At 48.8% G+C, this 16,914-nt stretch overlaps 1 protein-coding gene across 2 annotated transcripts in view; it reads right to left on the bottom strand.

Moving 5' to 3' along the window:
* The window catches only part of LOC144818522 (RNA-binding protein 43-like), a 260,825-nt gene that overhangs the window by 58,128 nt on the left and 185,783 nt on the right, over positions 1–16,914 (bottom strand). Inside the window, exon 1 of one of the 2 annotated variants that reach the window (XM_078676032.1) lies at positions 15,773–15,928. The exons of the other annotated variant lie outside the window; for it this stretch is intronic. Within the exon in view, the coding sequence (XP_078532158.1) occupies positions 15,773–15,775 (3 nt within the window). The 5' untranslated portion in view covers positions 15,776–15,928. Of the gene's footprint in view, positions 1–15,772; positions 15,929–16,914 lie in introns of those variants that run through there. 2 annotated transcript variants of the gene reach the window in all.

Raw genomic sequence — 16,914 nt, 5'->3', positions numbered from 1 at the left:
GGCACCGCCAGTAGTGGTATGGAAGAAGGGGCTGGATTATTGTATGGGGTTGGAACGTCCTATTTTTGAGGCTCGTGGCTGCCCTAGGAAACACTATAAGATATGGAGGAGGTGGGCGGAATATAGAGGTCTATGGTTAGAACCGCCGGCGGAACGTGAAGAGGGCTTGGCAACAGACTAAGGGGCTGAAATGGAGGAACTGCATACATTGTTCGATACGTGAAACTATTCGAGAACGAGACGGTATTGTGCAGTGGGCTAGGGAGGGGGGAGTTGGTGGAGGGGGGGTTGGCATAGGGAGAGGGGGAGTGGAAAGTCAAAAAGATATATAGATTGCCGATCATTTGATGCTGTTGTTTTTGTTGGCAGTTTACTCCTGACTGTGGAGAGCTGCATCCTTTGTGCAATTGCTCAATAAAACTTGTTTTGAAAAAAAAAAATGCAGTTGCTTGAAATACAGGTAAGTCATGGTATTGAAATAATGTACAGATTACTTTTTAGATTACTTTTCTACTCAGTGTGATATGCCTAGATATCACACTGGCAAACACAACAATGATGGACAGAATGTGGATCAATGTCACACATTCACCCCAGTCCAAAGATCTGGGCCCAAATCCATCGTTTTTCCACTCCACACCACCCTGGGTTAGACAATGGCGATATGCAAATCAGCGCTGACCCTGTGCCCCATGGGAACAGTCCAGTCCGAACTACAAAAGCCATGTCCTTCCCAGAACGGAAACAAGCATCCGAGGACCGGCCCGGTTTCGAGGTAACACCTCTCATCAGCCCGGCTAGCTTGATTCCAGTGGTGTGGAGTGCCTGGGACTCACGTCTGAGCATCCCCAGTACACTTAGAGCGGTACCTGCAAACACAACAATGATGGACAGAATGTGGATCAATGTCACACATTCACCCCAGTCCAAAGATCTCGGCCCAAATCCATCGTTTTTCCACTCCACACCACCCTGGGTTAGACAATGGCGATATGCAAATCAGCGCTGACCCTGTGCCCCATGGGAACAGTCCAGTCCGAACTACAAAAGCCATGTCCTTCCCAGAACGGAAACAAGCATCCGAGGACCGGCCCGGTTTCGAGGTAACACCTCTCATCAGCCCGGCTAGCTTGATTCCAGTGGTGTGGAGTGCCTGGGACTCACGTCTGAGCATCCCCAGTACACTTAGAGCGGTACCTGCAAACACAACAATGATGGACAGAATGTGGATCAATGTCACACATTCACCCCAGTCCAAAGATCTGGGCCCAAATCCATCGTTTTTCCACTCCACACCACCCTGGGTTAGACAATGGCGATATGCAAATCAGCGCTGACCCTGTGCCCCATGGGAACAGTCCAGTCCGAACTACAAAAGCCATGTCCTTCCCAGAACGGAAACAAGCATCCGAGGACCGGCCCGGTTTCGAGGTAACACCTCTCATCAGCCCGGCTAGCTTGATTCCAGTGGTGTGGAGTGCCTGGGACTCACGTCTGAGCATCCCCAGTACACTTAGAGCGGTACCTGCAAACACAACAATGATGGACAGAATGTGGATCAATGTCACACATTCACCCCAGTCCAAAGATCTGGGCCCAAATCCATCGTTTTTCCACTCCACACCACCCTGGGTTAGACAATGGCGATATGCAAATCAGCGCTGACCCTGTGCCCCATGGGAACAGTCCAGTCCGAACTACAAAAGCCATGTCCTTCCCAGAACGGAAACAAGCATCCGAGGACCGGCCCGGTTTCGAGGTAACACCTCTCATCAGCCCGGCTAGCTTGATTCCAGTGGTGTGGAGTGCCTGGGACTCACGTCTGAGCATCCCCAGTACACTTAGAGCGGTACCTGCAAACACAACAATGATGGACAGAATGTGGATCAATGTCACACATTCACCCCAGTCCAAAGATCTGGGCCCAAATCCATCGTTTTTCCACTCCACACCACCCTGGGTTAGACAATGGCGATATGCAAATCAGCAATGACCCTGTGCCCCATGGGAACAGTCCAGTCCGAACTACAAAAGCCATGTCCTTCCCAGAACGGAAACAAGCATCCGAGGACCGGCCCGGTTTCGAGGTAACACCTCTCATCAGCCCGGCTAGCTTGATTCCAGTGGTGTGGAGTGCCTGGGACTCACGTCTGAGCATCCCCAGTACACTTAGAGCGGTACCTGCAAACACAACAATGATGGACAGAATGTGGATCAATGTCACACATTCACCCCAGTCCAAAGATCTGGGCCCAAATCCATCGTTTTTCCACTCCACACCACCCTGGGTTAGACAATGGCGATATGCAAATCAGCGCTGACCCTGTGCCCCATGGGAACAGTCCAGTCCGAACTACAAAAGCCATGTCCTTCCCAGAACGGAAACAAGCATCCGAGGACCGGCCCGGTTTCGAGGTAACACCTCTCATCAGCCCGGCTAGCTTGATTCCAGTGGTGTGGAGTGCCTGGGACTCACGTCTGAGCATCCCCAGTACACTTAGAGCGGTACCTGCAAACACAACAATGATGGACAGAATGTGGATCAATGTCACACATTCACCCCAGTCCAAAGATCTGGGCCCAAATCCATCGTTTTGGTCACACTGGGACATTTCCTAGAGAAAATGTAAGTCAAATCAGTTTTGCACGCTTGGTATTTTTCAGGTTTCCATACAAATCAACTCCACACAACATTTTCAGAGAAAAACTGTCAAAGATTCCTATGGAGAGAAATGAAGTTATCGGTTATCAGGTAAGAACTTGGTCTTTGGGGTTGAGTTTCGGGGTGAGAACAAAGGCTCCCCCACGGTCAAGGATGCACTCTCGTTACACCCTCAGCTGCACTAGGGCGGCAGGGTGCAGAGTGCTGAGGTCTAGTGTTATCCAATGGGGGATAGGGTGCCTCCGGTTGGTGACTGCTTACGAGCAGGCCACTGGATTGTGGGAGCAAAGCTCCTGGGGTTTAGCTCAGGGCAAAGGGAGATCCGAGTTAGCACCCAAAGTACACCCGTAGCGGCACAGGGGAGGCTGGGTGAAGGGTGCTGTTTTGGCGTCGGGTGCCCTGTTGATTTCAATGGGGAGTCTCCGGTTTTCAACACAGACTGCCGGCTCGGGACGAAGATCTTCTGGAGGTGACCACTGGTTGGAGAGGTAAGTTGGGATGCTTGGAGATGCTGGGACACCATCGGTTGGGCCACCCAAGGCCGTGGGGCTTCGGATGCAGGGGTGTCTAGGTCTCTGGTTTCTCCTCTTACCAACTCCGGTCAAGGGGAATCTCCAGAAAGAGACTGTAGGTTTCGCTGGGAGATTCGAGGCAGGTCAGAAATCACCAGATCTTGGGTCAGGCTCGCCGGGGAGACCCTGTCATGGTGTTGGGCCACTCGTACTCGGGCCGTGGGCGACGGATGCAGAGTGGTGCAGGCTCACGGATTTGGCTGGAGCCAGAGTCTGTAGGTGAACAAATCCGGTGTTCACGGGAGACAAAGTCTATTCTTTGGAAGGCAGGGCAGGTCCTCAGGGTTGTTGAGGTTGCTGGCTGCAGGACACACCAGAGTTTCGCTTCTGCAGGTTGGGGAGAGGCCAGTAGGGCTAGGGCCAAGTCAATGGGCCTCCTCCTCTTCTTAGCTTCGGCACGGCTGTCGTGTCCTCCTTCTTCTTTTCTTCTTGGTTATTTCTTGTCTTCTTGGTTGAGGGCTTCCCCCTAAATACTGTATTTAGGGGGCGTTTTAGGGGTCTTGAGGTCAGTAGCCAATGGGCTACTGACCTTAGGGTGACTACACCCTTGGTGTGCTCACCCCAATTGGGGGAGTGAGCACATTCCCTAATCCTTATTGGGGAGTGCCTACCATCTGCAAGATGGCGGGTACTGAAGTGTGGGCTTCACCTTGCCTCCCCCACCTGAGGGGTGGAGTTGGCAGAGGTGGGCACACCTTCTGGGCTGGTTAATTTTTCCCGCCTGTCTTCCCACTAAAAAGGAGGGGAGACAGGAAGGGGGCCTGCTCCTGATAGCATGAGAGGCTGGGGGACGCGTTACAAAGGCTGCAAGGCCTTTGAAGCTCCCCTGCCACAGATGGCTCTTCCTGGCCTCGGGAGGTGTGACCACTTCCTCTCAGGAAAGGCTTTGTTTCTGGGCTCAGGGAGCGAAGACTCCCACCCCAGGGGTCCAGAAACATGCCTCATGGTGGCAGGCAGGTGTGTACCAGTCAGGGAGCCCACCAGAGGCTGGTCAGTTTTCAGGGGGCATCTCTAAGATGCCCAGAGTGCATTCTTCATTAAATCCCACACTGGCATCAGTGTGGGTTTAATGTGCTGAGAAGTTTGATACCAAACTTCCCAGTTTTCAGTAAAGCCATTATGGTGCTGTAGAGTTTGTAATGACAAACTCTCAGCACCATATACTCTTAATGGCATTACTGCACTTACAATGTCTAGGATCTGGTCTAGACACTGTAGGGGTACAGGGCTCATGCACCTGAACCCTCACCACTGGTATAGTGCACCCAGCAAGAGCGGTGGCTGACCTATGCCAGGGCAGTGTGTTGTAGGCCCAGCTCACACGGATATGTGCCATGTCAACTCTTCACTTTGTTCGGCACCAAAAGACGCAGCCTGCAATAGCAGTGAGTGTGTGTAAAGGTACAGAGCCTCTAAGGGTGGCACAATAAGTGCTACAGCCCTTAGAGGTCTTACCTGGCCACAGTGCCCTTGGGACCTTTTACAAGGGACCGACATATGGCCAGAGAGGTGCCAATTGGGGGCACAAGGTACAGTTTTGGGAAAGAACACAGGCCCTAGAAACCTGATTGGCAGGGACCCAGGGCACATCAAGTCAAAGTGCATCAGTAGTCCGGCAAAAAGTAGGGGGGTTACTGCAACAGAAACCCAGCTTCCTACACATATTTAAATAATTATATGATTGTGGCCTTATTGAATATTCGGTCCAAGGAGTCTGAAGATTCAGCTTCTTTGAATTCAGTGTATACCAGAAGCCTGAGGCGAAGTTTACCTGTTTTATAAAATTCCTGTAGAAATCAATCTTCCCTGAGGGGGTTTAAAAGTAGGAGAATTAGAAACACCCTTATTTTTTCTTGATATTACTCCTCTTAACAAGGGCCTGCAATCCTATGACAAAGAGGAGACGGGGGGACCTCGTAAAGAGGTTCTCTATCTCTGTTGTGTCTTGACTTTTGGAATGGTATAGATCTTTATAGAAAGATATGACGGCATTCAGAATTTCTAGGTGTTTGAGCAAGGTTCCATCTAGGGTGCGGATTACTGGGATGGATAGTTGGCCTTTCCTCTGATGCAACATCACTGGAAGGAGTCTGCCGGTCTTCTCATTATGTACATAGCGACTCCAGCGTAATTTCACGAGGGGCTGTTCTGCTTTATGAGTTAAAAGCACATGTAAAGACGTTTTAGAAAGTTCAAGTTTATGGACAGATTCAGTTTGAATTGAGAAGTTCTATCCTGGACCTTGTACTCCAGGGTCTATTATACAGTTGTAGATTGTCATTTAGCAATGGCAGTATCGCATATCAAAATGCTGTGCTGGGGGCGTGGCTTACCTAGCGATGTGGTAGGACGTGTCTCTCGGGAGCTCCCGGTGTCCACCACCATTTTCAGCGTTTTCAGGCGGACCCCGGGGCGATCGCTACGTACCCAGAGGTAGCTGAAGTCCAGTGGTGTCCGGGGAGACTTGTGTGCCCCCTCCTCGAGGTCTACAACCGCAGTGGTGCCCGGCGGGGACTGGACGAAGAAGGCCCGTAGGCGGGAGCAGCCATCTTGTTCGGCCTGTACGGAGCCCGGGCTGGCTCCCTGTTGACTCCGGAGGGGTCCCTGGCCCTGTGAGCGTGCCCCCCTGCTGGTGATTACGAGCTGAGGCATAGCCGCGGTGGGCTGGGCTGCTGAGCTTGCTGCTGCCGGCCCCCAGTCTTCTGCGCTCCCCCTGACCGGAGCGCCTGGGGGCCGCCATTTTACGTCCCCAGGGAAGGAGACTCAGCTGGCGGCTCGTCGGCTGCTGGCCCTTGGGGCGGCTCGGGGGCCCTGCGGTGTGGGCTCTCCCCCTCCCCCCCGTGAGCTGGTGTGAGGAGTGGCCCGCTGGTGATGGTGTCGGCGGCCCCTTGCTGCTGATGACGGCGGGGTCCTTGTGGAGTGGTGTGCCCCTGTGGTGACGGGGCGGCAGTGGCAGGAAGACTACAGCCGGGGCCTCGAGGACGCTTCCTACTGCCGGCGCGGCTCGCCTGGTGGGCGGATTGAACCTGTATCCGACTGGTGAGGTGAGGAGTGGGGGTGGCGGTGGGGACCCGTGCTGGTGCCTGTGCTAGGGAGTTTCTGGCCCCCATTTTGCACGGCTGCTGCCTGTTGGCCGGTAGTGGGCTGCAGGCTTTGGAGGTGCGCCCCCCCTCCCGACGAGGCGCTTGACGGCGGAGCTACGCCTGCTGATGTTGAGCCCTGGGCGAGGGCCCTGGTGCTGGCGGGGCCCCCCTGGCCTGTGATGACCCTACTCTGCCCTATCTGGGGGCCCCCACCGCCAAGAGCACGAGCTGGTACACATGGCTGGTGATCCGGGGGCCCCTGAGCTGCTTGTGGGCCGGCAGCGCAGACCCACCACGGGAGAACACACAGCGGTGCCTTGGACTGAGGGGCCCGGGCGTGTGACGGCGTGGTGATCGCTTTCCCACCCCCCCCCACGGTAGGCCCCTCCGTCTGGTGTATCTGAGGCTCCCCTTTCATCCTGCGAACCCCCTCGGATCTGGGGGCCCTACCGCCTGCCCCGCGGTGCTTGCCGGGCTCCACCTGGGATTGGACCGCCATCGTGCGTGCTGCAGAGGGGTGACCCTGCCATCGAGTCTTTGCTGCGGGGCCTCGTGGTGGCTAGTGCTTGGGTTGCTTGGGATCTTGTTTTGTGGTGCTCTGAGGGGACTGTCGAGAGGACCTTCTCCCACGATCTGGTTATCGCCTCCAACAGCCCCGACCCCGGCCCTTGAGGAGCTCGTGGGCCGGCAGGGTCCCACCAACACTGGCCATGACGTGCTCCAAAGGGGCCAGGACTGAACCGACAGTGCCCCCCCAGTAGTGGCAATGTGGGGCAAGAGGGGGGGCCACAGCACCGGCGGCGGAGGCACCGAGGGCCTCGGGGGACGCGGCCCCGGTAATGCAGGCCTTTATGACATCCATCATGTCAGAGCTGCAAATGGAGATCGGCTCCCTCCGTTCCGAGGTCCACACTTGTGTGCGGGAGCTGCGCCGAGAGGTCACGGACCTGGGAGACCGCGTGGATAGCCTGGAGAAGACAGTCGATGCTCGCACCGAGGACCAGGAACTCTTGTGGCAACTCCTGGCGACGCTGGAAGAGCAGCACATGGAACTGCAGGTCAAACAAGAGGACCTGGAGAATAGGAGCCGCCAGAACAACCTCCGTATCCACGGCGTACCGCTCGGAGAGGAGGGGAAGGATGTCCTGGCCTTTGTTGCGCAGCTCCTCCATGAGGTTTGGGGCAACAGCGATGCCTCACCACCGACCCTGGATCGTGACCATCAGGTCTCCGGTCCGCCAGGGCGCCCAGGACTCCTCCCGGATATCCTGACGAGGGTCCACTTTTTCACGGAGAAGGAGGCCATCCTGCGGGCCGCGCGAAGCAAACTGGAACTTACTTTCAGGGGCCACAAAATTCTAATTTTCCAAGACCTAGCGCCCAACACGGGAACACCTAGTGCCTCATGGGAACAGTCCAGCCCGAACTGCCAAGCCATGCCTTCCCTGGACCGGAAACAAGCTTCCGAGGACCGGTTTCTGGCATTACAGCTGTCTTCAACCCGGCTTGCTTGAATCCAGTGGAAAAGTGAGCAAGGGACTCACGTCTGAGCATACCCTGCCACACTTATGGCGGCCAAAGCGGTACAAAAGGGGGTGGTGATGGACGGAGCATCTGAACCAATCAAACACTCACACCCAGTCAAAAGATCTGGGTTTAATCCATCACCGTTCTTTAGCCCACTCTGCCACCCCAGTTAAGACATGGCCATATGCAAGTCAGTCTGACCCTGTGCCTCATGGGAACAGTCCAGCCCGATTTGCATTAGTGCATGCCCTATGTACGCATATAGGCGCAGATACCTCGGTCCTAGAGTACTCGCCCATGGAAGACAGGCTCCTGCTAGATCCCATTCTAGAGAAACCCACGGCCACTATTTATCGTAAACTCATAAATAATATGCCTGATCCATTGGTGTCTTTGAAGGCTAGATGGGCGGAAGATATAGGGGACCTGGCGGACGACGACTGTCAGGATGCCCTGCAAAGTCCCCGTAAGGTGGCGATTCGGAATAGGTGACGCCTGGTCCAACTAAAAATCCTCCATCGGGTGTATTACCCGCGCACTCACCTGTTTGCTTGAGGTAGGAGTCTGTCCCCGCTGTGTGCCCGGGGATGTCGCGGGGAGGGCTCCTTCTTCCATATTCTTTGGGAATGTCCATACATTGTGCAGTTCTGGACTAGGGTAGCACATACAATGGAAACAGTGGTGGGCGCACCGGTCCCGGTGGACCCTAGGTGGTTTTTGCTTATGATTAAGGGTCCGACGGACTGGTCACGCTATGCTGAGAATTGGCTGGCCCTAGCGTCTGGAGTGGCCAATAGGAATAATGCGAGCTTATGGGGGGCGCAGGAGCCTCCACAATGGGACCAGTGGCAGCAAGACCTTGACTGGTGTCAAAGGGCAGAGGAGACAGTGTACAAGGCTAGGGGTTATGTGAAAAAATGGAGGAGGGTCTGGGGTCCCTGGAACAAATACAGAGCCCAGAGGGGGAGGACGTGACAGGACTGATTATTATTATTATTATATGAAACTTGTAACGCGCTCAGCTTACCCGGGGGCATCCCGGCGCGACAGACCAAGAAGGAGAGACTCGATTACTCACTACTGAGGAAACAAATAGGTTTTAAGGAGTTTCCTGAATAGTAGGATCTTGGGCTCTGAGCGAATCTTAAGGGGCAGAGAGTTCCACAGAGATGCCACCTGTACCGAAAAACGCCTGCCCCCAGTCCGAGCTCTCTTAACTCTCGCAGATTGCAAAAGATGTTGCTGGTCCGAGCGCAGAAGGCGTGGAGGTTTATAAGGACGGGCCATATTAAAAAGGATGGGGGGGCCTTTGCCATGTAGAATTTTATGGGCCGTACACAGCGCCTTGAATTTCACCCGCTCCTTAACAGGGAGCCAGTGAAGCGCTTTAAGGGCCGGGGCAGCAGACTGCCTTCTAGGGATCTCCATCAAGACTCTGGCGGCTGCGTTTTGCACCTGTTGGAGGGTTTTAAAGGTCGCTTCGGGGGCGCCAAGAAACAGGGCATTTCCATAGTCGAGCCTCGACAGGATTAAACCACGCATCAAAAGCTTCTTAGCTGGATCCGGAAGCAGTGGTAGCACCTTTCGGGCTGACTTCAGTAGACCGAAGCAAACCCCCGCGGTCTTCCTGGCGTGAGTCCTAAAGGACAGATCTTCCTCCAACCATACTCCCAAGGACTTGATCTCCTTCTTGGGGGATGGTGGATCGCCAAGAGACCGGGGCCAACAGCTGGCAATAATGGAGGGACTGGAGTTGCCCAAGTCGTTTTATGGCACTGTATCGTTTGCATTCTAATGCGGATTGAATTGTTCTCCTTGCACTTGCCTTGTGTACATTGTTGTGTATTTGCTGAGTCATTGAGCAAAGTTAATAAAAAGAATAATAAAAAATAAATTAAAAAAAGTAAACAAGTCTACAACAGGAAGCCGTACCTTTTCACATCTGGCAGCACGGCATTGGAACGAGCTCCCAGACGAACTTAGGCTGACTAAAGAGTACAACGCCTACAGGAGAAAACTCAAAACACACCTATTCCCTAAAGACTGATATCTGGCCCTTCAACCTCACCGACCTACTCACTACCGTAACCCTTAGCTCCATCACTTCCCCTGGGATATATGTTACGCTCTATAAATAAATAAATAAATAATGCCACCCTCCACAATGTCACACTCAGTATGTTTTGTAGTGCAGGACCTTATTCTAAGAATTAGTCTACTTGAGAAACAACTTCTGTGGCCAGGACAGAAAGGTATATTCCCCATGTTTAGGGTGCAACAGTCACCATTTGGCCATCAGGCAATGATCATCAAGCAAAATATGTTGCAGGACTCAGTCAGTACCATTATGTGTTCAACGGTCCAGCCCTGCCCAAGACAGGGTCAAAAGCTGGGTCGTAATCACCGCAAACAAGTACTCAAGCAGAGCTAAATTCAATGAACAATCTGGAGGGAGCAAAAAGAAAGTGTTGTTGGTTACCATTGGGTGCATATACTTAGCCAATAATTAGTGCTCTGTTTAATGTGTGTATCTAATTGAACACAAATATTCCTGTCGCATCTAGCCAATTCACTTTATGAGATAATGATCTTAATCAGAATGGTTAACCCCACATTTCTTAGCCTGGTTGGTTAAATGTGCACATATATTTTGGTCTGTGCCCTTTAAGCTACTGGTAGTAAATGTTCCCCCCCAATCCCATCTGAGTGTACTCCATTCCAAAATAGGTGGGTTGCATTGACACATACAACACCAGTGTATTTGATGTAGAAGTAGTGGAATGTTTTTCCCCTCTGATGTAAAGCAGTAGGCCTTTCAAATGAGGAGATATGATTTGTAATTGCTTGTATGATTTGGCAGTCATCTTTGATTATTTTTTTTTTTTTTTAAATCAATGGGCAACGGGTGCAACAGGGAGTGATGACTGATATTAGTGTATGTCTCGTTCAGTTGACATAACCATGGAGGGTAAAACTGTTAACTGGATTTCATGCAAGAGGCCCGTAATGTAAACACCACCTAGTGCCTATCTGGAACAAGGGATGAACTAGAAATGTGGGTAAAGCACCTTCTAACTACCTATGGAGAAGCAATGGAAAGGAGCAAATAGGGACCACCAAGTCCAACGCATAAGAGTATATATACAAATGGAATAGAGGAGGGAGAGAAAAGAGAACTTAGGCCCCAAAGCTGAGCTCTTGCAACAGTTCTATGCTGCAGAGGTGAATTAAATGAAATATTTATTAAGTGCACATCGGTCATGTGACTATCATAAAGGTGGGGGTAGAGTGGGTAGCAATTGTTTGTGGCAGTAGTTCTACTAGAGGTAGGTAGTGGAGTGGTGTTGTGCGATGAACACCTATATGGCGTGGGAAAAATCTAAAAAGCATGGTATTTCAGAAATCATCACTGAGACCTACGGGGAGTATAAAGCAACACCTAATATATCCTAAATCTACAGCATTCAATATGCATTCACCAAAAAGCAGTACCTATATACCACAAGCACAAACCATCACCAGTGGGGAAAGCAGGTGCAAAATAGATGTAGAACTCACGATTGACAACTGTGATGCATACAAGAGGAAATCAACAAGGTCACCTAGTAGTTGATGGATCATCATGGCAATATGAATTCTAAGCGAACAGGATGAATCAATCCTTCAACCAACTATGCCTTGGCTTTACCCTATAAAGGTGCTCTGGATTTGTCTCTATTATCAAACTGTCTACAACTTGATGGAGTCCTTCTCTCTCTGACAGCTGTCAAGCCACCTTCTGTATTCTATTGTGATCTCTAATAGATCATACAGAGAGTGTGCGTTTGTCCTAGCAACAGTCTTGTCTGGATTCATTTACACTTGCGGGTGTTGCCACTGGGGAAGAATCAAATAAATGAATTAAGGTACTATTACAGCTCATCTGCCTCAGTAAATGTCATGGTCTTGCCATCCACTGTGATAAGCACTGCTGTGAATTCCAAGCAGCCATACCACCAAAGTCTAGTTGAAATCAGAATTTCTGTTAAAAAAGAACAGAGCTGTTTTTCTGCCCACCAGTAGAATTGTCTGTACCTGCTGGAGTCTCAGCAACCAATGGAAGGTCTAGGTTTGCCTTTCTAAGATGGTCTATGCAGTCAACTCAATATTATCTTTGAAACGTCAAAGGTTAAGAGCATTGGACCCTTTGAAGACGAGGAAACAAGTGTGGTATCTAGGTATGTTTTCTTTCTCCAGTTTCTCGGGTATTCCATAAAACCACACAATGTTGTGGCATGAACATTCAAAAAATGTGTTATTTTACAACTGACTTAGGAACCACATTTCTTGACCACATTCCAGGTACTTTGTATAGCCCATCTTCAATGTCTGTAATGTTTCCTTCCACCTTACTATAAAGTATGTTGCATGAGTCAATGTCTGTTTGGATTGATTTTTATTCTAAGCACGTGCTGGCCATTCTAGTATCAAGCCTGGACATAGTTGTGCCTATTGTGAGAAGTTGGCCTGGTATATGCTGTCCACTAGTTAAAAATTGGGCACCCTGTACCAGTCCAAACAACCCTTATGGTGATTAGGTTAAAGATAACCTTTATGAAAGCTATCCTAGTGGTAGCTATAAAGAGCAGCCTTCAGGCTAAGTCTTGAACGAAACTGACAAAGCTGGAGAGTCGTGGAAAGAAGCAACAGAGGCGAGAAGTCGGATTCCAACACCGCCCCTCCGAATTGAAATAGCGAGCAGAAGAACAATAGAATAAAAGACTCAAAGTGCACGAAGATGTAAGACTCCAGGATCTGCAATGATCGGATGGAGGAACACGAACCCATACATCCCAAGCACATTAGATCACAATAATCCTACATTCACAGCCCCAGCCCTGAGGAAGACCTTCTTAGAAACCCTCTTGGTCCCCAGCACCAAGGTCGAAACGCGCCGGCACCCACACAACTCGCCTTCCATTTTCGCAGGACTCAGAGTATCAGCATCTAACAGGAATATTAAAAAGGACTCAATAAGTTTAGCAAAAAATTGGATGGTCTAAACTTTGAATATTACCAGAATGTTCCTCTGAGCCTAGTCTTTTTTAGGACCACTTAGTAAATATTCCCAAGGAATACTAGTCGGATGTATTCTGGTAGAGAGTAGGATTACGACTAAATATGATAGATGGGAAACTTTTGTATATATTGATACATGTTGGTTTTGAATATTATTCTTATTTTTCAAACATCAACCACAGAAAATGTATGCATGAGGTTTGTATGTATAAATAGAGTATAAAAATAAATCAAACTGTGTTGCTGTTAAAATGAAGGATAATCTATTTTAAAAAAAAGTAAAATGACAAAGAGAATCCTTGAAGAGAAATGGTCAGTTGTGTTGCTCATTGATGCTCAAGAAAAAGTAATTGTGTTGCTGCATGCCAACCTTAAATGTTAAAAAATTGCAAGTTGAATTTTTCATTTATTGAAATTGCTGGGGTAAATAGTTAGACCCATGGCATTGAATAATCCACGAATTTATAGACCCAGAGGTATCATGTTTTTCTAGCATTTGAAAAATGTAAAGCAGCTTGTTTTACCAGATCAGATTAATCAAATGAAAGGAGAACCACACAAGTGTTATTTATTACAAAACACTCCCTACTGATCTCTATACGGGATTAGAGCACAAAGCACACAATACTTAATCAATAGAACGACCGTAAATAGCACAATACACAGCAGGCTCCAGGGGGAGACCGAACCATATACTAAAAAAATGGTATAACAACAACGACTTCACTAGACACAGTGCCTAGAGCACGTAGAATTGCTGGGACCCCATGAAATAAATCGGCAAAAAATCACGAAAGGAAGTGAAATCAAATTATCCTAACAATTCATGACTAACATCTATTCCAACAGAATATGTGACGACAAATCTCATAATTAAAATATATGTCGCTAGAGAGTAACAATTTCTCAGGAATAGAAGGCAGAGTCGACGTTTCGGTCTTTCTGGCTTCCGTCCGTCAGACCATCTTCAGGACAAAGGTAATTGCTAAAAAAGACTCTTATGTTGTTTATATGAAACAACCAGGAATCATGAAATGGATCAGTGGTCACAGCCGTCAATTTTGACACTGATGTCTATAAGGAGTGCATATTTTAAAGTCAGCGGAAACGTCCGTAACAAACAGGAGAACAATCTTCCATGCGTTGTTTATCTTTAATTATTAGGAAAAAGTAGAAGGCGTTGCGTGAAGACCAGCATCAGTCCGTAAATCAGGGCAGCATGACTGAAACGTCGACTCCGCCTTCTATTCCTGAGAAATTGTGTTACTCTCTAGCGTCATATATTTTCATTATGAGATTTGTCGTCACATATTCTGTTGGAATAGATGTTAGTCATGAATTGTTAGGATAATTTGATTTCACTTCCTTTCATGATTTTTTGCTGATTGATTGCATGTGTGTACTCCCTTTTAACTGTTTCTATACATAAACAAATTCATATTTTCAAAGAATTAGGATCTTCCGTGTGTTTTGTGCTTATTAATTGCATTGGTTGGTGTTGTCTAATGACATGTTGGTGTTTGTTCCAGATGGACTAACCCTTTAAGTAACTTTATATTCACATAAGCTTGTTGCAAATAAATTCCCTTGTAGGCACCTTTCACTTGTTATTGTATTGCCCAAGCCTCCAAGGGTGTATTGGGTCTCCCAATTTATTTAACATTTCCAAGTCGGCAGCTCTGCCCTTAATGCCATATCCTCTTCAACATGCAAGAATCCGTGGCACACTGTGCCAAGTTGTTGGGGTCCACAGAGCTTACTTAATTGGTCCACAGTCAGACTGGGTTGGAAGAGTGTAATTTTGCTTCTAACCACCGTAGGTGGACCTAGGAAGGAATGAATGTAGAGATGGATATGTCAAGTACTATGGAGGTTAAATGAGCTTGAATGCCCTAAGTAACCGTTATGAGGATGGGGATCACTTGTTCCTTATAAACTTAGCATGGTCCCTAAAATAAGCCAACTGTTGTCAGGATTCAGTAAGTTCATTGTGCTAAGACCTGGCTGGTAAGCCACCATCCCAACAAGTGTGGAGGACATCTGGACATCACCAGCTTGGGGATCCTTGCAAGGCCAAGATCATCGCCCGCGAGTGCAACAACACCCTGAAGACGGGGTTGAAAGCAAGAACCCCAGCAATGGAGAGAAGATCATGCTGTGTAAATATGTAATATATATTTGTCCAACCCGAATCGCTTCAACTTTCCTTAAAATGTAACCTTGAGTGAATTTGCAACTTGTATATATGTAACTCTAACCACTAGTATATGTTGTAGACTTATGTGCTTACTACCATTCTTATGTGAACTTAAGAGTTTATCTGTTTGTATATTTTATGTAATTCGTGTACTCTGTAGTCCTTATGTAATATGACGGGGTCTATTGTAAGCGCTCTGACACCTTCGGGTAAAGTTCGGCTACATAAAAACGCATAAATAAATAAATTATCCAAGGTTTGAGATTTGGTACCAGAACACTTGTGGGTTGTAGTCCTTAAGGCTGCGGTGCACAAGTGAGCCTTCCCCGTCCAACTATAGTCTGTGACCCATTACACAGGCCATACCAACTCTATTGGCACATTCTGTGGACATGATGTTAATAACGAGAGCTTCGTTAAATCGGGGAGCGAGAGGCTGCTGCCTGTGACGGGACGAGTGCGAGAATGGGTGCTGTCAGTGCCGGATGAGTTGCATACTCTGAGACTACTGGCAGTGCACGAACTAGGGACCAGCATTGGTATTGGCTGCAAAGAATGTCCTGTAACTCGGTGAAGTCCCCAACATGCGGCGGAGTGCAGAAACAGCAGAGCCTACCCACAGACCGATGTCCTAACTGGCACAGGAACCCCATAGGGTAGTAAAACGTCTTACCATGCCGCTCGGCGGTTCCCGTGCCCGCTGCACTGGAGAGGACGCTGGGAGAGCTGCAGTGGAGAGCGGGCGCGCGGAGACTTCTAGAAGCTGTGTCTCGCCTACCACGGCATGAACTGATGCAGACTTCTACTCCCTAGAAGTGAAGGTTGAATCTTCCTAAATACAAATTAAATAAAAAAATATTGTGCAACACCCCCACAATGACGCAATGAAGCCGCCCACTGTACCCAAAGCGCATGGTGAGAGTATGATTATTCTGAAACGTTGACTCTCTTCTTGCGCATGCGCGAAAGTTGCGCCACTACTCACTTAGAGCAAATAGTGCTACGACAATGAAAGAAGCTGTTAGGTGTTTCTCGTACAAAGGGTGGTCGACGGCGAGCCAGCAGATTAACAGTGAGAGACGTCTAGCCAAGTGTCTGGCTTGCACATAGAGCTAGTGTAGAGCTGAGCCCTGCAAATGTTTGCCATGTAAAGTATATAACAAGCATCACGTAAAATGTGATATAGTCTCTTTAAAATTAAAAAAGAATATTTCTTTAACATGTAGAAGTTTTGACATTAATATGCCATCACAGGACTGCACCTAGAAGTGATGAAGCAAAGCTTCGCATATTTTGCGGCTTGCCGAAGTCAAGAACCTCATTTATGTGTAATAAGGTAACAAAACGTAATGTTTTACTAACATTTATTTTGTTTAGGCAAAATTCCCGAAGCTTGCCTATGTGTATTTCTAATGAATTTAATCCGTGTCCTCTAATATGGCCGCCGCTTGTATTTTAGTTACTGCGCATGCGTCAGCCACACTCACGTGTCCTGACGCGTCTGCAGAAGTGGAGGGAAAGTTATGCGCATGCGTAATTCATAGCTGTGCTTATCATGTGGTACTGCTCGTGCCACTGCTCTTGTGCCCGTATCAATGTAGCTAACATTTAGATGCAATAAGTTTATTTCTTGATGATGAGTTAAAAGTACAAACCCTGTGATGTGTTTTCATAATGACATTATTATGTATTAATTTGTTTTCGCTTACTTTTCATGTACCGCGGGGAATGGGGGTCCAAACTGATTGGGAGCCATATTGACGGTCTCTTCTGCGCATGACCAGGGAGCATTGAAAGGTGGCCACTTTGGACAGT

This window comes from Lissotriton helveticus, chromosome 2_1 (genome assembly GCF_964261635.1).
Source record: "Lissotriton helveticus chromosome 2_1, aLisHel1.1, whole genome shotgun sequence".
NCBI classification, from domain to species: Eukaryota; Metazoa; Chordata; class Amphibia; order Caudata; family Salamandridae; genus Lissotriton; species Lissotriton helveticus.
The sequence above is the reverse complement of the archived record's forward strand: the minus strand, read 5'-3'. Positions and strand labels throughout refer to the sequence as shown.